We start from the raw sequence: 19628 nt of genomic DNA, 5'->3' as shown, positions 1-19628 counted from the left end.
TAACTCGGTCGCATCCACGGCTGGCTGCCTAAGCGTGGATCACTCTTCCTTTCTCCAACGATCTTTCCTTCACGACCACCTTGCAACCTTTTCTCTTTTGTGCTTCTTCTTTCACTGCTAAGCTACTGCACGCCTTGATTGCCGCGACAAATGTTTGATCTCCCGGATCACTGCATCCGAGCAAACAGCTCCAATCCAATCGCTAACTCCCCGCTTTACACGTAGCCGAAAACCATGCTGCAAAAGACCCAAAGAGCATCCAAGCTACTCGCCACGAAGATATCTTCTTCCAATCCATTTTTCGCAGCCAGGCAATGGATTTCTGCCCCCTTCTCTACGCAGCTCCTCCTCAAGCTCTCGCAATCCTGTCCCTTGGCAGCCAGATTCCAGCGCACTGGATTGGATCGCAGACGCGCGCTGCCGCATTCCTTGAGCGCCAGAAGCGAGGAGACACTTGGCATTTGCATAAGCCCTAAAGCGAGGGACAATGTAATCAAATTCTAGGGTTTTGCTTCTCTCGATCCAGCGAGCGATGTGGGGGACATCTTGTCTAGCCTCCTGCTGCGCGGCTTGCGCTTGCCAGGCTTGTAAGGGATTAGCGAGCAGCATCTCTCGCCAATCAGCAAGAATCGCATATTGCAACCTCTTCGCGCTCTCTTTGCTGCTCGCATGGATGCTGCGCGACCACGCATGGCCAATCTTGGAGAAAATCCCGTGTAAGTTCTTGCGATTTGCACCAACATTTTATTCTTTTTTCGCTTGTGGCAGGGATCAATCACTTCCCTTACTCGCCTGGCAAGGATTGGTTTGCCACACAAGCTGTTCTACGCGTGTGCTTTGGGAGTTTCTCGTTCTTCATAGGAATGGCGCTGCTTATGTTTGGAGTTAAGTACCAAAGCAATCACAGGGACTTTTGGCATCGTGGCAACTGGATGATCAAGCTTATCATCTGGTCTGGTCTCACTGTGCTTTGCCTCATCCTTCTTCCCAACGACATCGTGGATGCTTATGGTAAATCTAGTGTTTCTTTCTCTTGGATTTACAACCATAGTTTTTGTTCTTCTGTCAGGAAGACTCTCGAGGTTTGGGTCTGGCTTGTTTCTCCTGGTCCAGATGGTCGTGCTTTTGGATTTCACATACAACTGGAATGCTGCGTGGATTGCCAAAGAGAGTCAGTTCTGGTAATGTTCTTCCTAGTTTCTTTTCCTCATACGTATAACAAGATTCACACTTCACAGGTATAACGCCTTGCTTGCTGTGTCCTTTGTGTGCTACATCACGACCTTTGTTTTCTCGGGGTACCTGTATAAGTGGTTCAATCCTGCTTATCAAGATTGCGAGCTCAATCTCTTCTTTATCACGACCTCACTATCTCTCGGCATCGCTTTCGCTGCTATCTCTGTGCATCCTCAGGTAATGGCGTTTTTTTTGCTGAGTGTGAAGGATGGTTTTTTTTTGTTCTAGGTGAATGGGAGCCTGCTGCCTGCTTCGGTGATAGCGCTCTACTGCATGTACTTATGCTACAGTGCATTGTCAAGCGAGCCACGAGACTACGAGTGCATCGGAGTGCCCAAGCACGCCGAGGTGGTTTCTACAAACACGCTTGTCATGGGAATGGCCACCACGCTTATCTCCGTGATATACTCCGCGGCTCGAGCAGGCTCTTCGACCACTTTCCTGTCACCGCCAGCTCCTCGCGAGGAAGGTAACGATACAGCAGCTTTGTGGGTTGTTCTACTCAATTCTTCTTCCAGATGCTCCTTTGCAACCTTTGCTCTCAAGGAGAGATCTTGAAAACAGCCATAAACTAAGTGGCGCTGGATCTGAGCACAACTTTCACGAAGCAAAGAAATCGTCCCAGCACTGTCCTGTCACGGTCTACTCGTTCTTTTATCTCGTCTTTGCTCTCGCGAGCATGTACTCGGCTATGTTGCTCACCGGATGGGGAAATCCCGGAGACAAGGATGCTATCGACGTTGGCTGGCCTTCGGTATGGGTCCGGATTGGCACAATGTGGTTCACATCGGCGCTATACATTTGGTCACTCATAGCTCCACTCGTTCTTCCAGATCGAGACTTCTTCTAAACGCATGCAAAGTAAGCAAATATCATCGAGTTTATTCTAAGGTAGTGTTGTAAATTTAGAGAAGAAATTGAATGTCTTTGGTTGGAAACAAATTAAGAGTTTCCACCATGGGTCTAGTGTTGCAAATCGATTGTGAGAACTTTGGAACGTCTGCATGGAAGAAAAGCAAACTAATGAGGAACAAAAACTGATCGAGTTTTTCTTCATTTCTTACCTTGTTCTCCTGCGTAGATGGCGAGTTGGATCTCATACAGCTTTTTAGATGCCACGCATCTGGAAGCTCGTGCGCACAATCATCTTCGACCTGTGAGATCACACAGTCAGAACAAACGCGCCAGAAAAGGTGATAAGAGCTTACGTTTATGAGACGAACGGATCATGCGGACAGTATGGTCGAAAGGCTGCTTGCTGGTGCTGCGGCGGCGGCGGCGGATGCTGAGGTTGCGGAGGCTGCGGGGGCTGCTGCTGGAGTTGCTGCTGCAGTTGCAAATGCAACTGGTGTTGCTCCTGCTGCTGCTGGTGGAGCTGCTGGAGCTGGAGCTCGAGGGCATTCGTATCGCTAATCTTCCAAGAGTTATACAAAGGTTGCGGTGGCTGGAAAGGCGGCATTGGAATCGCCTGTTGCTGCTGCTGCTGCTGCTCGATCTGCTGGAGCGTTCGCATTCCCATGCCGGGAAAAGGATACGCTGTGCTCTTCGGCACTGGAATGTTGTTCGACCATATGCCGAAGTTTGTCCCGAATAACGACTGAGGAGCAGGACTCCGATAGCCTTCGTTCCACTTTGAGACGGCCCTCTGCGGTATTGGCCCGAAGCCCGGCGGAGGCCGCACGCTGTTCAGCTTTGCTCGCGCCGCGAAGTCGTCTCGGACGAGCGCCGCAAGCTCCTCCCGAGCTTGTTGTGACACGAACTCCTGCCGTGCCATAAAGTCGTCTCGAGCTTGCGGGGGCTGCGCAGCGAAGTCGTCACGAGCTTGTTCCTCTCGACCGAGCGCCGCAAAGTCGTCCCGTAGCTGGGCGGTGGCGGCGAAATCATCCCGAGCTTGTGGTGGCGCAGCGAAGTCGTCAGGGATTGGAGGCGCGGGAAAGTCTTCCGGGATTTGAGGCACCAGTTGATCGCCTCGAACCAACGGCGGCACCAAATCGTCCCGGACCTGCGGCGTAACCGTCCCTGCCTGGACCATACCATCATTCCTCTCGGTGAGAACTGGAGGGGAAACCTTGACCGCAGGCTTGAAAACTATAACTTCGTCGTCTTCGTCTTCATTGACAGGAACGCTGGAAGCTGATGCGGGTGGTTCAGTAACTAGCATTTGTCCGGAAGGCTCCTGTTTAGGCTCCTGTTTAGCTGCCTGCTCAGGCACTTTCGAGAGCACCACCTTTTCTCTAGACCTCCTGTCCATGTGGTTCCCTGCTAAGAAAAATCTAACCATGTCTTTGTCGAAGGCGAGGCCTGCACCAGTATCACTAGCATCCACTAGCTCTGCAATAGACTTCCCCGCAGACAAAAGCCTTCGCAGTCGCAAAGCCGCCGCTTCTTCAGGCTGCTTATTGTCATACTCTAGTCTGAGCTGTGCCGAAAGTAATGGAGTGAAGCCCCTCAGCTCATGGTCTTCCCATAAGGCAGTCGGACTAGCTTCATCTGCAACCCCATCCCAACTTTCAGCCTCACAGACCGTGTTGAGCAGAGCCAAGGCTTCCTTCCAGAAAAAACCCTGTGCACCGTACTGTTTGTCATCTTCTACCGTTCTACCAATCGCCCACTCCTGCTTGTAGGCCAGCCATTCTAAGAAAACCAGGCATGCTGGCATAAAAGGACTTTCGCCTATATCCTTGAACTTCGTGCAAGATGACATGAAGCACCCGACAATCTTGAAAGCTGCCGCGAGTGCGTGCCTGGACATAGTCGAGTGCTGAAGAACGTCTGCGTAGCTGCTGCGAGAACTCCCACTCGGGACGGAATATATGAGGACTGTGACAAGTTGAAGTACCACGAGCGCCAACCCAGGAACGTCTGAGTTTTTCCGTAGCTCGGGTGAAAATAGTCCTTCCAGAGTTGAAACGTCCAGAGCCAGTAATTTCTCCAAGTCGCGAACGCTTTCTTGATAGACTTCAGAGAACGTTTCAAGGCTGGTAAAGGAAAACTAGCATTAGTACAGCGTTGGAGGAACAAATAAAAGTGGTACCTTGTTCTGGTGAAAAGTATTCCATTCAGCCGCACGAAACGGATAAAGAAGGTTCGCAATAGTTCGGTTTCGTCGTCACCGGAATGCTTTTTCTCAGCGTCTTTCGCGTGCTCCTTCGCGGGCTTTTTTTTATGGACATCCAAAGAGCGTTTCTTCTCTAATAGCTCACTATACTGCTGACGATTCTGTGACAAGCAACACGTCAACAAAATGCAACGGCAGACAAGAAAACAAACCCTTTCAAAAAGAAGAACCAGGTTATCTCTCGCCGTAACGAAGGGGTCATCGACTGCAAGGCTCCTAAAGTAGTGATACACGGCAAGGAAGTCATTGTGCGAGTAAGTTGCTAAAACAGCGAGCTGCAAAAAGAAAAAAAAACCAAGGGGAATGAGAAAGGAGCCAGCTTTAATATCTGGAAGTCCATAACGTACCTGGTTATGAGGATGCCCAGTAGCCGGCCATAGCTTCACAGCCTTGAAATAATAACTAGCTGGTAGCTTCCAATCCGGCGAGTAGTTCTCACTGTCGGGATTCTGCTCCTTGTAGCGAGCGAGATCACCCAGATGTATAAAGATCCTATAGCAAGACCTCCGGAAGTAAGTCAGCCTCTTACTATCTACCCCCAGAGCGTCGGAGTCGCCACCTTCAAGGCCTTCCTGTGCCAAGCCATACTTTTTCTTGATCTTCAAGACGAGGCCACAGTAGAACTTCGTGGCGTCGGCGATGAACTCGCGAAAGTCACCCAAGAGTTTGCGGAGGTTCACTGCCTTTCCCCCGGCGGCGGCGGAGGCGGCAGCGCGAATCCTGCCCCGAAACTCCTCTATCACGTTGTAGAAGACGAGGTGCCATAGCGACGCCCCGATGTCACGCTTCTCGGCAAACTCGGGGTCTCCCAATATGATCGCCACGCTCTTCTCGCGGAATTTGGTCCTCAAGCTGCGCACATCCTTCTTTTCCTTGCTCTTGGCTCTCAGCTGCTTCTCTAGCTCGATAACCTACAAGAAAAGGGGGATCAATCCTTCTGCCCTAGCCCCGAGGAACGCGAGCGAGCCAGCCAGCGCGAGGAAGAGCGCAATCTTACCTGGCTATGGATGCGTTCTCCTCCGGCGCCGTCGGCATCACCTAAGACGGTCGTCATCCACTACCATCGACAATGCCTGGGAAAGAATCGATCAGCCATGGCGAAGATCAAGGAAGGGGTTTCGCGGAGCTCCGCCATGGCGCCGCTAGGGATCACGTACCTTCACAGATCTATCGTCTCGAAATTTCCACTCGCCGCAACACCATAACCAAAAAACCAACAAAAAAAAATTTTTAGGCTTTGGAAAGGCATAAAAAAGGGCAGTACGGACATAAGAAGAATATCCATTCCGTGTTTATTTTCGTACGTAAAGTACGGTATCCTGGTGGTTTAGATAGATAATAGTTAATGTATTTACATTGATATGAGCTATGGAGCTCTCTTACGCGACGGTGGACACCATTGTGTTCATCCCACACATTCCATGGCCCCGGCAAATCTTGTAGTATCCCTGCTCGCCCCAGGTAGCTCCCCACGAGTTCTTGATGATCCAGTAAGGCTTCTCGGTGAATCTGATGGGAGCGTAGCCTTTGGCACCGTAGCCGACGAGCAAAACGCCGTGATCGATGTGGTGCTTGCTGCAAATGATCGGGCAGGACACTCCTCCGATGTAAGTTTGCATAAACACTGCGTTGATACCAACTGCGATGAAGAAGGAAGTGAGAAAAAAAAGTGATTTTGGAGTCTGGAAATCAAGAGAACTCACTTGCAAGAGGGCCGTGCTTCACCAGATTGGCAGCGATTTGATCCTCGTCCAGAGATACGGTGGAGAAGTTTGCGACGCTTGCCACGATTTTGTTGGCATTGAACTGGCACTTACCGTTGCTATTGCCGGTGTAAGGATAGTCGGTCTCCGTCTCCAAGCCCCCGGATTTCATGACGTAGTCGTAAGCGTTTGTCATGAGCCCGCCATTGCAGCCAGCATCACAGGAAACTTTGTCGGTGGGGTCGCACTGCGATGACAATTCCAATTCACAAGTATCAGATCGTGCTAGCGTAGAAACCAAGCATTTTAAACTTTTTCCTTACCGAGTGATCACAGTCCACCAGCTGCTGCTCGCTCAAGCTGATGAGCTTTCCGGTTTCCAGAAAGTGCGCCCCTTCGATCGCTCCAGTGGTACTAAACGCCCAGCAAGAGCCGCACGCGCCCTGTCAATCCACCAGTTAGATCTCTAGAAAAGGAGAGAAACAGTTGGCTAGAAAGCAAGCAATCCAAAAGGAAAGATTCCAGAGCCAGGCAAACAAACAAGACTCTGGCAACTCAAACCAAAGAGAGAAATCAAACGTGACACCGACACTAGAAATTCGCCAGGAACTTCCAAGACTTTGGGAGCTTCCACTTTCCCTCTTTCCCTCTTTCCCTCTTCTTACCTGATTTTTGACCTCGGTCACGGCACCGTGCTCTCTCCAGTCGAAATCCTCCGGCAAATCGTTGGTGGGAAGAACAGGCGCCTTGTTGGCCTCCCGGAGACGCGATGGAACCCTCAGCCCTAGAAACTGCTGCTTGAATTCCTCCTCGGTGAGATCCGAGAACTGCGTAATGCCGTGCACGGCCGAGGGATCCAGCGCCTGGTGGCTCACGGCGCGCACGAGATTGGCCTCGAAAACCTTGAGCCGGTGCGCGTAGGCCTCCGCCGTGGCGTACGCCTTGCCAAACCTCGCGATGAAGCTCTTGAAATGAGTCTCCACATCGAGTAGCGCCTTGGCAGCGTCCAATCGGCCATTCGATTCGTCGCGCGCTGTGTCGGTGACCTCCCGGATCCCGGAGTCGAATTTCTGCGAGGACGCAGCGGCAGCGCTCGCAATGGCAAGAGATAGCAGCAGGACAGCCAGGGCGCTCTTCCCCATCGCCATAGCTGGGAGCTCGAGCTAGGGTAGAAAGGGAAAGCAAATATGAGACACAAACATGTGAGGGAAGAAAAGAATCGCCCCCAAAAATATCTAACGCTAGAAATTCGGCTGCCCTAGAATTTACTCGTTGACTCGTTGACTCACCAGTAATCCCCGCAAGAACAACGCCCTTGCTCGTCAAAGCGGTGGAAACGAATGAGATCGCGCACCACAATCTCGCGCCGGGTGATGGACGCGATGAATTTCATGGCGGAGTGGCAATCGGAGCACATCCGGAGATTGTTGACGACGCGCAGCGGCGAATTCGCGGGCGTCGCGAGCAGCCCAAACGCCACTGCCAGTTTCTCGCTGTGCGCGAGCACGATCCGCTCCTTCTCGCGCTCGTCCACCGCCTGGATCACCACTCCGGTGTCCGGGACGTAGCCCGCCTCCGCCAGGGGGGCCCTCAAACGCTCCAGCTCCTCGTAGATCTCCGCCGCGCGGGGATGATCCATCGCCCCGGCCGTGAACTCGTGCACCCGATCCCTCACCACGATGGAGCTACACCCCGGGACGAGCTTGCGCACCCCTCGCTCCAATCGCCGCCGCGTCGTCTGCTCGGAGGCCTCGCCGCCACCCTGGATCTTCACCAGCAGCGCGTAGGGAGCGGCGCTGTCGGGATCCAGTGCCATCGCCCGCTCGCTCGCCCTCTCCGCACGATCTCCATCCTTGTGAAGCTTGCACGCTGCCAGAAGCGCCGTCCAGCAAGCGCCGTCCGGATCAAACGGCATCCTCTCGATCAAGCTCTCGGCCTCGTCCAGCCAGCCAGCCTTTCCCAAGAGATCGATCGCGCAGGCGTAGTGGTGGACGCCGATCGCTACCCGATAGTCCGGCTCGATCGACGCAAAGTACTGGCAGCCCAGCTCCAGCAGCCCGGCGTGGCTGCAAGCGCAGAGAACGCTGATGAACACGACCTCGTCTGCCGCGATCCCGTCCAAGAGCATGCTCTGGAACGCCTCGATCGCGGCCTCGCCGCGCCCCCACTGCGCGTACGCCGCGATCATCGACGTCCACAGCACCAGATCCCTCTCCCGGAACGCGATCGCATCGAAGATCGCCCTCGCCTCGCGCAGCCTGCCGCATTTCCCATACATGTTCACCAATCCGGTGGAAACCACCGTGCTGATTGCGAATCCACTCTCGAGGATGCTCGCGTGGATCGCCGCGCCGTCGGACAGCGTCGAGTGGCTCGCGCACGCATCCAGCACCGCCGCGAAAGCCACTCCATCCGCGGGAATCCCCTCGAGATCCATCATCCGGAAGAGGATCACGGCCTCCTTGCTATCTCCCACGGCGGCATACGCTGCGATCACCGTTGTCCACGACACTGGATCCCATTGCGGCATCGCGAAGAGAAGATTTCGCGCCTCGCCTACGAATCCACTGTGCGCGTACGCCATGATCAGCGAGTTCCAGGAGATGGAGTTCTTCTTGGGCATTCGATCGAAGAAGTTCTTGGCTTTCTCTAGATGCCCGTTCTGGGCATATGTTGCGATCATCGCATTCCACGACACCGCGTCTCTCACCGGCATCTTCTCGAACGCCATCCTGGCGCGATCGATCTCGCCATTGCGTGACAACGCCGCGAGAAGGATATTCCAGGAAAATATGTTGGGTTCGCTCAGATCCTCGAACACTCGTAGCGCCTCCTCGGCGCTGCCACACTTGCCGTACATCTCGATCACCAGATTGGCGAGGAAGATGTTGCGGTAGTGTTTTGTCTCGAGGATCTGGGTGTGGATTTGACGACCCTTCGTGAGGCTCTTGCACGACTTGAGCTGGTCCGCGAAGAAATGGGTGGAATTGCCGTCTCGACGCTTGGATTCGCGCTCGGCTTCGCTGAGTTTCCTGTGACGAGTGACTTGCTTCGCGAGATCGGCCCATGGCGACTGCGATTGGAGCGATCCCATGGCATCCTGCGATGCTCCAAAGTTCAAAGATTTAAATGGCGCGAAGGTACCTGGTAGAGAGTAAAACTAATCTTCTTTTCCATCGTCTAGCTCGAGGCCCTCGGACGCGAGAAGTTGCTGCACAAGCTTGTTCTTGGCAGCCTCTTCTTCGCTTCGTCGCCTCTCGATGTCTCGTTTCTTCAGCACCAAAGTATGCCGCTTGAGAGTGGTCTCGAAGTTGATCGTGGAGGCTTGCTTCTCTTTCGCGATTATCCGCTTTTCCTCCTCCGGATCCATCTGAGATTCAGAAAGAAAACATCTATCCGTATGAACAAGCAAAGCAGTGTCCGAGAACTTTTCACCTTGTGTCGTGCAAGCTGACGGGCTTTGAGATTCATCTCTCTTTGCTGCTGTTGTGCCCACAAAGTCACAGCCAGATCTCCTCTCTGCTCATATGCTTGCTTCTTCTTGATAAACCATTCCATCCAAGCCTTGGAAGCCTGTTACAAGTTCCAGCGATTACAAAGAAGAAAAGAACACCGAGAAGAAGAAAACTACGAACCTTCATGGGATCACTTCTGTTGTCATAGTCGTAGCTCCGACGAGCTTCTTGATTTGTGAGGAGCTCGTACGCGGCCTGGATTTTTATAAATCTTCCCTCCACGGTTTCATCTTCCAGTAGCTGGGTATCTCCACTGTACACTGAGAGAGATAAAGCTAAGCGTCCTGACAAGAAAGATCTAAACAAGCTCGTACCGTCTGGATGATAGAGCTTCGCCAAGCGGCGATAGGCAGACTTGATTCCTTCTTCATTGCAATCTCTTTCCACGCCTCGATAGCAACATCAGGTGTGAGAAAGAAAGATCTGATCCACCAAAATCTTAATCTTACCAAGAACATCGTAGGGCGATTCCTTGGCATTCCATCCCGGCACCGCACTGCCGCCGAGAGCTCGCCATTGCGCGATCCTTGGCCGCAACAACACATTCTTGCTGCTCCTAGCGGATTTAATCGTGGCGCCGGGACGCCACCGCCGGAGGCCGACGCGCAGGGCGGTCGGAGAGAGAGAGAACGCTGCCGCCATAGGTTAAAACTGGAGTAAAGATCCCCTACAAATATTAGGAGAATATCCCACTCTCGTACCAACGGCAAAAACTGTCCACGTCAGTGTGGGATTCCACGTGGTGGGCTGTCCGCCAGGACAATCTATCCGACGTGGCAGTATTGAAAAGCTTTGTGTGGAGTTGATTTCATGGCGTCTGCCAGTGCGTCTTTTGTTCTTCCTTTGAAACGATTGATTAAAACACAAAAGTGTGGAACGATTCGTCGAAGGCCAGTGATCGTAGTCGATTGTAGAATCAACAATAGAAGGGATTTTGGAAGGAATGGAGCGCAGAGGCTTTTAATCTCGGCGCAGCAGCTCCATCACGATCCTTCTTACAATTTCTCGTGTGGCAATGGATCGGTGTCGGCAACAGCGGATCAAAAGCAGCAGCTCATCAGTGATAACAGCAAGAATGTGGAGGAACACTTGGAAAGAGTAAGAGTGGAAGTTTTTCTATCTAGAGAATCACTTGAAACTTCCAACCTTTGTGTTATCAGATGATCTTCAATTGTCGATTTTTCACGCTGTTTGCAGTGTTTGGATCACTCGCTGGAGCTCTTCTTTGCTTTGTTAAGGTAGAGTTATCTCTTCGAAATAGCAATCTCTGTCACAAAATAAATCTTTGTCACAGGGATCCACTTACATCGCCAAATCGTTCATCGAGTATTTCCAGAATTGCCATTCCGGTGTTGGATCTGGAAAAGTCATACTGCTGCTCGTAGAAGCTGTCGGTAAGAGTTCTAGATCAACCATCCAAGAAAAAAAGTTAATTTTTTCTGCTTTTTTTCTCGTAGATGTCTACCTGGTTGGAACAGTGATGCTCATCTTTGGAATGGGATTGTATGAACTCTTCGTTGCGAGCTTGGATGTTCCTGGAGGCTACTGTATGGAAGGCTCGAGGACCACCGTTTGTGGATCCAACTTATTTGGTCTCTTTAGATTGCGAGTAAGCATCGATCACTAAGTTCTTCTACTATCAAAGAAGAAGAACATAGAACTATGTTCTTCTTTCCCTAATAAATGTTTTTTCTCTTTTCCAGGAGCGTCCAAAGTGGCTGGAAATTCGATCCTTGGACGAGCTCAAGACAAAGCTCGGGCATGTTATAGTAATGGTGCTGCTCGTTGGGATGTTTGAGAAGTCGAAGAAAATTCCAGTGACTTCCAGCATGGAGCTTCTCTTCTTCTCCACGTCCATCCTCTTGTCATCGTGTTGTTTGTATCTTCTCTCCAAGCTACACCACTAACACCACTAAAACCAAAAGAGAGAAATATTTTCTACTTTTCTAAAACCCTAATTCTTCTCTCGATCGATCCGATGCGGGTTCGGCTCTGACGGCGATGGCGCTGGATCGCCGCTATGGCGCTGCGTGGATGCGCGCTTTGATCGGCCTCCTCCTCGGCATTCTGCTCTGCGCTCCCGAGGTATGTCGAATCTAGAGTAGGGCCAGCGAAGAACATAGAATTTGGAGGAAAATGCTGCTTAAATCTTGATTCACTCCATCTTCTTTGCTGTGATCCAGGATGTTTCGGGTCAAGCTGTGTATTCCACATCCTCTAGGTTCAAATCCAAGACCTCGGTGCTCTCTCTTTTCGACATGGCGCGCTCCAAAAAGTTCTGGACCGACACTCTCATGTGGAGAAGTAAGAAATGTCCATGTTTGTTGTTCGTGTATTGGTTCTTATGGACGTAACTCCAGGCTATGACGACTTCGAGCGATTCGAGTCCCACGATTTGAGCAAGAAAGCTCTTGCAAATTTCACTGGCTCCGGTAAAAAAAAGTGGAAAAAGTCTCTGTTCTTACGTTTTGCGCATACATGTTCTTGTAGGAAGAATTGCCAAGTATCTAAACATGACTGAAATCGATGCGATCTATCTACCTGTTCCAATTACCTTCGTCTTCATCGGCTTTGACGGCCATGGAAACCATGGTAATCGACAGCAGGCTTTGAGTACGTTGTTTTAAACTCGCGTGGTTTTACAGATGTGAAGCTGCGAGAGGACGAGATGGAGCGCTGGTTTACAAACATTGATCATGTTTTGGAACACACGCGGATACCTCAACTCGGTGACGATCTTACACCCTTTTATAAGGTCGGAGCTGATGGTACCCCGAGGCCGCACCTCCCTCTTGTTAGCTATACGCACTACAAGTAAGTATATTGTGAGATGAGAGACTAAGGTCGGTCATTTTTTTGCTTGAGCTGTTTGTTCATAACTCCCTTCTTTAATCCAGCTATTCCGTGCATACTATCGATATGGGAACTGAAGTAACTAAGCTTTTTGAGTACGCCATCAAAGTTCTCTCCCGGAGGGAAGATACCAGTGACTCAAGGTTCTCCATTGTCATGTTTTGCATTGGATTATTGTTCGTTTTGGCAGGCCAGATTCTGAAGTTACTTGGCAAGTGGACATGGATAGCATGTCATACTTATTCGAGAGCTTAACGCACTATTTGCAATTGGAAGATGCATATAACATCTATGTTCTGAACCCTAAGCGTGACGAGAGCAGAAAGACTTACGGCTACAGGTAATAGTTTTAGCTGGTTGGTAAATTCGATAATCAGATATGTTTTAGGCGCGGGCTGTCCATTTCGGAATTAAAACTTGTTGCTAAAGTAAGTTCCTCCTTGGTCTTTTGCTTTTCTGATGCTCTTGTTTTCAGAATTCCAACTTGAAGTCGTTGAAGACAACAAAGCAGCGGAATCCACTAGGTTAGTTTCTGTCTTGTACTTCAGACGAAATCCTGAAACCTGTGCTGACAGACATCGAGAAGTTAAGAAAACCTTCACATGAAAAACATCCAAGGCAGAAGTTCTCTTGGACATCCTCTCAACACATGGACATGGTAACGTTGTATTCTTAATTTAAATGCTAACGTCCTCGTCCATTGGCAGAAACAATGGACTCAGAAGTATACAGATGCACTCAAGTCAATCGAGGCGTCAATGAAATCAAAAGCCTCAGAAGAGTTGTTGTTTATGAAAACTCAGCAGGTAAGCTGCTAACGTCCCTGTTTTCTTACCACACTGTTATTAACAGAACTCGGCAGGTTCTCTCGGAATCAAGCCATGACTTAGCCTTTTCTTTGAAGAGAACATTGAAAAACCCAGACGCATTCAAGACGGTAGAAGAATGCCTCGTTGATACGTGGACTGGTCAAGGGCGGTAAGAGTGCTACCTGTCGACTTAACGTGCTGATATATGTTTCCCTTTTGTTTTAGATGGGCATTCATAGACTTGACGGCCGGTCCATTCCATTGGGGACCAACAGTTGGTGGCGTAGGCGTGCGTACGGTTGGGAGCTTGCCGTCCGTAGAGAAGCTCTTCGGTAGTTTAGCGGTCAACGGTGGAGGTAATGATCAGATGTGATTCTTAGAGAACTTCTAACGGCGGCGGGTTTAGTTATTTCAAATGATGATCATATTCAGGAACTTCAAGAAGCTATGGATGGTCGGTTTACAACGATGGACGATGTAGGACACAAGAGCTGCTGGTTTTCCAATTTTCATTTTGTTTAATTTTTTTGCAGGGGCACGGAGCTATAGACGTACTTCTGGCGGAAGTTGATGTTTATGACATGTTCGCAGAAAAGCATTGCCGGGGCCGGAAGATAAAAATCGCTTTATGCCAAGGTGAATAAACTTATTTATAGCTTTGGTTACTAGTTTCTAATCTATGATATGTTGTTTAGAATTGCAAGAGAGGATGGACGATCTTAAAGACGAGTTAGATTCGTTGCGATCTGAAGGTCATGACGAAGAGCATCAAAAAAAGGCCCTAGCAGTGTTGCAACGTGTAGAAAAATGGAATCTATTTGGAGACATCCACGAGGTATTGCATATTGAATCCACAATTCTTCTTACATCACGCTTTTGCAGCACGTACAAAACTTCTCTGTTGCCAGGGATTCTTTTCTTGCTCATCTCGGCGCAACGCTAACAGCGGGTATGAAACATGTAATCACCCCTTCTACAGCAGAAGGAGCATTCCATTACTATGATAAAGTTTCTATTCAAATATACGTAATCACTGAAGAGGTATGGGTTCTCATTTGGCTCTATTTCATTGCTCGGGCTACTTGTTTTTTTTTCTTTTTCAGAGAACTAGACATATCGGTTTGCTGCCTTTAGACATTTCCCAAGTAAAGGATGCGATTTCAACACTCAGACTTCCGTCCCAGACATTCCAATACAATGTTCACTTGTAAGAAGTGTTTTACTTGTTTGACGTTCTACTGAAACTCTGAACGTTTCAGGATAGGACTTTCTGAGGATCCGGCCCTGGCAATGGCATTCTCAGTTGCGCGCCGTGCCGCGGTTATACCTGTCTTGCAAATGAATGGCGCACACAGCCAATCAACTCGTAACTATCTAGACTCGATCATTCTCCAACACCAGCTCCAACAGTTAACCGCCAGAAGTCCGAGATCAGGTAGCACAGTTCTTACGTTCTTTTCACTCGATTCGCTCGGTTTGCTGTTTTCAGTTCCGAAGTCGACGCTGGAAGTGCCAGTGTTCTGGTTCATCAGATCGGATGAGTCTGTGTTTATTGACAAGCACTATTTGGCAAAGGCACTTCCGGATATGGTTATTGTTATGCAGTCTGCTCAATCATCGTGGCCAAGCCACCTACAATGCAATGGCAAATCAATCGATTGGGATGCAAGGTAAGTTCGCGCTTACATCTAGCTATAGATATGTCTTATATCATCGCTGCAGCTCACCTATCAAAGCCGCCGTTGCTGCCGTCGCGGAGCATTTGTCCGGCTTGATGCCAACACACCTGACTTATAGCCATGCACACGATAATGCCGACGAGGTGAGAACCTCCCTGGTTTCGTGATACCTTAAAACTGATCTTGCTCGGGCTAGGACTGGACGTGGTCCGCTGGAAACCATCCATTTTCTGGCACCTCAAGCGGCTACACGATATCGTCTCTCCACACGGACGCAATAGCCAGAAGTTACATCGTCTCCGCCCTGGACGAATCGGTGCAAGAGATGAACGCGGTGTTTGAACGACTGTCCAAAGAGCCAACCCGTAAGACAAGTCTTCTGTTTAGTTGCTTCCACAGGTGCTTAAGAGGTTCTACTTTTGCAGACGAACGAGTGTTCAGACCATTTAAGTCGATGGAGCGTCAGTTACTGCAAGAATACAATTCAGTTGTGGGCATATGGAGACAAGTGAGTCTGATTTACTTGAATCTTTTACAGTTATAGAACTAGCCAGCTGACGCCCGCGCCCAAATCATTCCAGATTTCTATCAACGTTGGGAAAGCAAAATTCGACGACGCTGTTCGGTCACTCTCGTCACTGAGACATGCGTCTGAGAGGTAGAAATTCATTGAAACCATCTTCTATAGGCTAAGTTACAATGGTGGTATTCTCAGATTAACACAGCAATCAGATGCGATAATCACCGCGCTGCACCCCTTACATTGTACCCAACATGGACACCTTCATGTTCCAAGGGAGCTGTTTGCCTGTTTTGGGCTTGCGGTGGTGGCTGTCATGCTGCGGTATGCATTGTGGCCGAGAAGATTAAAGCCCAAAATCAACTGAGATATATGTCCTAACTTTTTAAAAGCCAAGTCTGCTAAGAACTTCACCGAGAATTTTGAGAGAGACAAGGCGTGACAAGCTTATCATGGTAGTGTTGCGATCCTGTTTCCCCACCTTGTTTTCATATAGATATATACATGGTATCTATTACTATATGTTTTCCATTACTTAGTCGCTAAATTTCTTTTCCGCAAAGCAGGCCTCTCTCACTCACTTGCGAACGGCATTTGATTTCCTCCCATGACCAATCGATTCAGTTACATTTGCCTGAAAAAGAAGAGCGTCAATCCAAAGGAATAGTTTGCACAATGAAATTTTTTAGGAAGGGCTTATAAACCTCAACCTTTATCATTCAATTGTTTCATTAGGGTATATTAGGAATGGATAGTGATAGCGAGAGCGGTGAAGGTGGGCGTGAGAGAGGTCGATGGGGAAGAGGTGGCAGCATACCAAAACCTTTGAGTTTGAACGTCTTCCCGTTCATGACGCAGAGGTCCTGGCAGAGCGGCAACCCCATGGACAAGTTCTCCTCCGTCATGGATCCCCGCTGTGTCAAGGCTTTCGCGGTTTTCGGCCCTCTCCGCTGCCTCCATTCCGCATTCCCATCCTTCCAAGAATCCAACTACCGAGCTATGTTTCAGCAAATCTTTCCAAGCCTGGCGCATGTTAAAAGCAAGATCTTGTATCTGGCACAAGATGGCGCTTTTCATTTTCGACTCGAGCCAGGATACTCAGGCCAAGCTGACTTCGTGCTGCGGACAATCTCGAAGAAGGCGCTGGAAGAATTCAAGGGCGAGCACGATGAGATCTTCTGGGACAACCCGGACAAGGAGGCACTCGCCAACGAGGTGTTTGACACCATACCACCCGAGAATGTTCGTTACGACGCGGTCATCGACTGTAAGACGGACAGTGTCAAGGATTGGAACGTGAAGACGCGCATGGAGCTGGCTTCCTACGGCAACCAGCTTTGCCTGGAGAATCTGCAAAATGGTTTCTCCCCGAGGCCCGTCTACCTTATTGCCATCGATGCAACAAGGTGGCGGCTGTCCGTCCTCGACCCTTACGGAGTCATCTCTGTCAACCCGTCCAGCAGCATCGACGGTTTCGCGTCCTTCGCTAAGCAACAGAAGCTTCGGGCCGAGCGGATCAGGAAGAAGGATCCAGATCGCGTTGGCTATTTCGCGAAAACTCTGCCTTGGACTCAGGAGAATCTGCAGGATCGCTTAGAGAACGTGAACAACTTACTGACGGACAAGGGAAACATTAGCGGAGTGAAAGCCGGCAAGTACGTGGTGTCGAACATCTGGAATGCGCGTGAAGTTTTTCTCTGGAATGGTAGCGGCTTGGACGGAAAGCTTCTGGACGGATCATTGGTTCTCTGCGAGGGACTGCTCCGGCTCGCCTGCGGCGACAGAGTGTGCAAAGATGGATGGACGGCACAGAAGTTACGAATGGTATTCAAACGCCAGCACGACGAGGAAATCAATAGATGTCTTCAGTTCGAGAGGTCAGCATTATTTTGCGGCTGTGTCTCTTGCTAACTTTGTTCTGGGCATAGTGCATTCACAAATTCACAGGCACGGAGTTTAGCATGTAAGCTTGTGCCTTATGTTGGTAGTTTTGCTATACACATTCAGTGGATTGTGCAGGTTTCTACTCTGAGAATGTTATAGCTGCTGCAGTCGCTGACATGGAGGCTATGACACGGGTTCCAGCAGACGGCTTCAGGCACGGATTCATAGATTCGATCGAGACAGTGCGAGGATGTTTGAGGGAAATGGCGAGAGTACCATCCACTGCATCTCATTTCCTGACGGTAATACAGCTTATACAGTTCGCTTACTCTCTCCAGGTTTGATTTACTTGATCATCAGCTTGGCCGTTTGTACGGGGGAGAGGAATTTCTAGAGCTTCTGGATGATCAGGCCAGAGTCAAGATTGGAACCTCAATTCGTCACATCATAGTTGATGTAAGAATTTGTTTTTTTCTTGTCCTCCTTTCTATCAGTTATCCTGTATGGATTCTTTTGCATAGAATGATATAGCGGAGGACGATGCTGTAGAATGCTTCGACGCGTTGGTTATCTCTGTTGAGCGAGTACTCAAGAGTTTTAATCAAGAGATGGTGGTCACACAAAACTACACTGTTCTGCTGTGCAATGACACGTCTACCTTAGACCGTTTTTGGCACAAACTTTTTCAGGGTGTAAGGCTCTATTGTTCCGTTTTGAGCAGGGAATTTAACTTTATGCTATGTTTTTTCAGGCGTACGCACGGCTTGTAGTTTTTGCAAAGAATGTGGATAAGGGGCACATGCTCAAGAATGTAAAGGTAAGTGTGGCTTTTGCGAATAAATCTTGAGCTGAGCATCGTGATTGTTGCAGTCTAACATTACGATTCTGAAAGTGCGCAACGAGAGCTTGAATGCTTTACGGACTTATTTGGGTGTTGAGGTAAAACGACGTCTCGTTTGCTCATTTTCCTTTCCTCACTTGCATTTGTTGTTGCTGGAAGCTTGTGGATAATCAAAAAGCGGATTTTATCAGCTGTCGCGGGAGAGCTAACAAGGTAATATATCAAGCTCGCAGTTTTTATAAGTTTCTACATGCTTGAGCCTTCTTGCAGCTTGTAATGTGCAGGAATGAGGTGATTGTTTACCGGTCGGGTAATGTCTCGGAGAATCAGCCCCTGAGCAGTGTTTTGGAGTTGCGGGTAAGATGAGTTTTCTCGAGCAGTGCTGATTGTTAGTTCGCAGGTTAGCGGTGCTACTCGCGATCACTTCCATGAGAGGGTGGGACGTATGCAAAAAGCAGCAACAGCCATAAATTCTTCTATAGCGAAAGGACTTATAGCAGGTTAGTATCATATCCCGGCTTCTTTCTCTTGTTGAGCGTGTATGATCTGCAGGGAGTGGTGTTGCATTTGCTGCAGCGTTGTGGCCACTCGAACCATCCAAACGTGACGATGCTTCTGATTGCGATGCTGGAGCTCGCATTGTTACAAAGGCTCTGAGCGTAAGCAACCCCGTCTAGATTTGTTTCTCTTGATCAAAGCTTTTCTCTTCCCACAGGTGGTGCTAGAACTGTCACCTTCCATCTCCAAATCTTCGGAGGTCGCTCACTGCAAAGCAAGGATTTTCCAGCTGAGCTCGGAGAGCGAGTTTGGCATCGCTCTGGAACGCGGAGAAGTCGATCTTTTGGAATCGGTGGAGGAGACGCTGGAGGAGCTGGAAAAGCTCTTCCACTGCTCCCTCTCGGTGCTCCACAAGAGGTTAAGACCCGATGAAGTTAAAAAGGTGAGACCGTAAGAATCGAGTGGGTCAAAATATTATATTTGGCAAAGAAGGAAGAAAGGTGACAAAAACAAAGGTTTTGAGATCATCAAAATAATCGCTCGCATTTTTCTACATCACTATCAGATCAGCGTCACTGGTGGTTCCTAAACCTTGGGGATCGCTCCACTTCCATCCGGAGCGCTGCCATTCTTCTTTTCTCCTTGAATTGCATCGCTCAGTCCTGCGTTCTTCTTTGATCTGGTGTTCTTCGTCGCTGCTCCATCCGTGGCGCGGTCATTCTTCTGTGCTCCTTGGATTGCATCGCTCGCCCCCGCGTTCTTCTTTGATCTCGTCTTCTTCACCGCTGCTCCAACGTTCTCCGCCGCCCCGGCAGCCTCGTTCTTCTCTGGCGGCGATGGTGCCACCGTCTTCGTCTTCCTCTTTGCGGCTTCCTTCACAGTCTTCTCGGCAGCCGGAGCATTCGCCACAGCAGCTTTGTCCTCCTGTTTGGTTGCTGCTGCCTTCTTCTTGTTTGCTCCAGCGGGTGGCTT

The 19628-nt window shown here is 49.7% G+C and overlaps 7 protein-coding genes across 9 annotated transcripts; 3 read left to right on the top strand and 4 right to left on the bottom strand.

The window, feature by feature from the left end:
* Positions 1–532: 532 nt before the first annotated feature.
* Positions 533–2111, top strand: LOC112346176 (probable serine incorporator). The gene is made up of 6 exons (XM_024674471.1): positions 533–716; positions 769–1011; positions 1070–1181; positions 1239–1413; positions 1465–1705; positions 1755–2111. Exons 1-6 carry the CDS (start codon positions 533–535, stop codon positions 2084–2086), a joined length of 1287 nt encoding a protein of 428 aa, XP_024530239.1. The 3' UTR covers positions 2087–2111.
* Positions 2099–5605, bottom strand: LOC9659223 (protein SMG7). Of its 2 annotated transcripts, XR_002992323.1 has the most exons (8): positions 5512–5605; positions 5352–5427; positions 4702–5265; positions 4507–4629; positions 4271–4455; positions 2445–4214; positions 2301–2390; positions 2099–2236 (listed from the first exon to the last, which is right to left on the bottom strand). XR_002992323.1 is itself a non-coding variant. In XM_024674469.1 (7 exons), exons 2-6 carry the CDS (start codon positions 5406–5408, stop codon positions 2447–2449), a joined length of 2697 nt encoding a protein of 898 aa, XP_024530237.1. In that variant the 5' UTR covers positions 5409–5427; positions 5512–5605; the 3' UTR covers positions 2297–2390; positions 2445–2446. The 2 variants fall into 2 exon arrangements, 1 of the variants encoding a protein (XP_024530237.1); XM_024674469.1 differs by lacking the exon at positions 2099–2236 and having other exon boundaries at positions 2297–2390.
* An 18-nt stretch (positions 5606–5623) lies between these two features.
* On the bottom strand, positions 5624–7275 carry LOC9659222 (cysteine proteinase 15A). Its single transcript, XM_002969177.2, has 4 exons — positions 6723–7275; positions 6381–6500; positions 6058–6304; positions 5624–5993 (listed from the first exon to the last, which is right to left on the bottom strand). The coding sequence occupies exons 1-4, from the start codon at positions 7203–7205 to the stop codon at positions 5734–5736; spliced, it is 1110 nt and encodes a 369-aa protein (XP_002969223.2). The 5' UTR covers positions 7206–7275; the 3' UTR covers positions 5624–5733.
* Positions 7276–7342: 67 nt separating this feature from the next.
* LOC9659221 (pentatricopeptide repeat-containing protein At4g02750) lies at positions 7343–9151 on the bottom strand. The gene is made up of 2 exons (XM_002969176.2): positions 8751–9151; positions 7343–8624 (listed from the first exon to the last, which is right to left on the bottom strand). Exons 1-2 carry the CDS (start codon positions 9149–9151, stop codon positions 7343–7345), a joined length of 1683 nt encoding a protein of 560 aa, XP_002969222.2.
* Positions 9137–10214, bottom strand: LOC9660261 (chaperone protein DnaJ). The gene is made up of 5 exons (XM_024674439.1): positions 10022–10214; positions 9887–9949; positions 9693–9832; positions 9493–9630; positions 9137–9427 (listed from the first exon to the last, which is right to left on the bottom strand). Exons 1-5 carry the CDS (start codon positions 10212–10214, stop codon positions 9218–9220), a joined length of 744 nt encoding a protein of 247 aa, XP_024530207.1. The 3' UTR covers positions 9137–9217.
* A 147-nt stretch (positions 10215–10361) lies between these two features.
* LOC9660260 lies at positions 10362–11524 on the top strand. The gene is made up of 5 exons (XM_024674475.1): positions 10362–10670; positions 10733–10810; positions 10867–10966; positions 11030–11181; positions 11276–11524. Exons 1-5 carry the CDS (start codon positions 10383–10385, stop codon positions 11477–11479), a joined length of 822 nt encoding a protein of 273 aa, XP_024530243.1. The 5' UTR covers positions 10362–10382; the 3' UTR covers positions 11480–11524.
* On the top strand, positions 11516–15964 carry LOC9659220. Of its 2 annotated transcripts, XM_024674468.1 has the most exons (25): positions 11516–11657; positions 11756–11876; positions 11933–12004; positions 12063–12164; positions 12218–12386; positions 12470–12568; positions 12616–12765; positions 12814–12853; positions 12901–12949; positions 13001–13083; positions 13133–13231; positions 13288–13403; positions 13460–13590; positions 13641–13711; positions 13768–13870; positions 13930–14069; positions 14117–14275; positions 14338–14441; positions 14494–14669; positions 14724–14904; positions 14957–15056; positions 15110–15278; positions 15339–15421; positions 15495–15571; positions 15629–15964. In XM_024674468.1, exons 1-25 carry the CDS (start codon positions 11574–11576, stop codon positions 15798–15800), a joined length of 2850 nt encoding a protein of 949 aa, XP_024530236.1. In that variant the 5' UTR covers positions 11516–11573; the 3' UTR covers positions 15801–15964. The 2 variants fall into 2 exon arrangements, with proteins under 2 accessions (XP_024530236.1, XP_002969469.2); XM_002969423.2 differs by having other exon boundaries at positions 14494–14904.
* The last annotated feature ends 3664 nt before the right edge of the window (positions 15965–19628 follow it).

This window comes from Selaginella moellendorffii, unplaced genomic scaffold (assembly GCF_000143415.4).
Source record: "Selaginella moellendorffii unplaced genomic scaffold, v1.0 SELMOscaffold_12, whole genome shotgun sequence".
NCBI classification, from domain to species: Eukaryota; Viridiplantae; Streptophyta; class Lycopodiopsida; order Selaginellales; family Selaginellaceae; genus Selaginella; species Selaginella moellendorffii.
The sequence above is the reverse complement of the archived record's forward strand: the minus strand, read 5'-3'. Positions and strand labels throughout refer to the sequence as shown.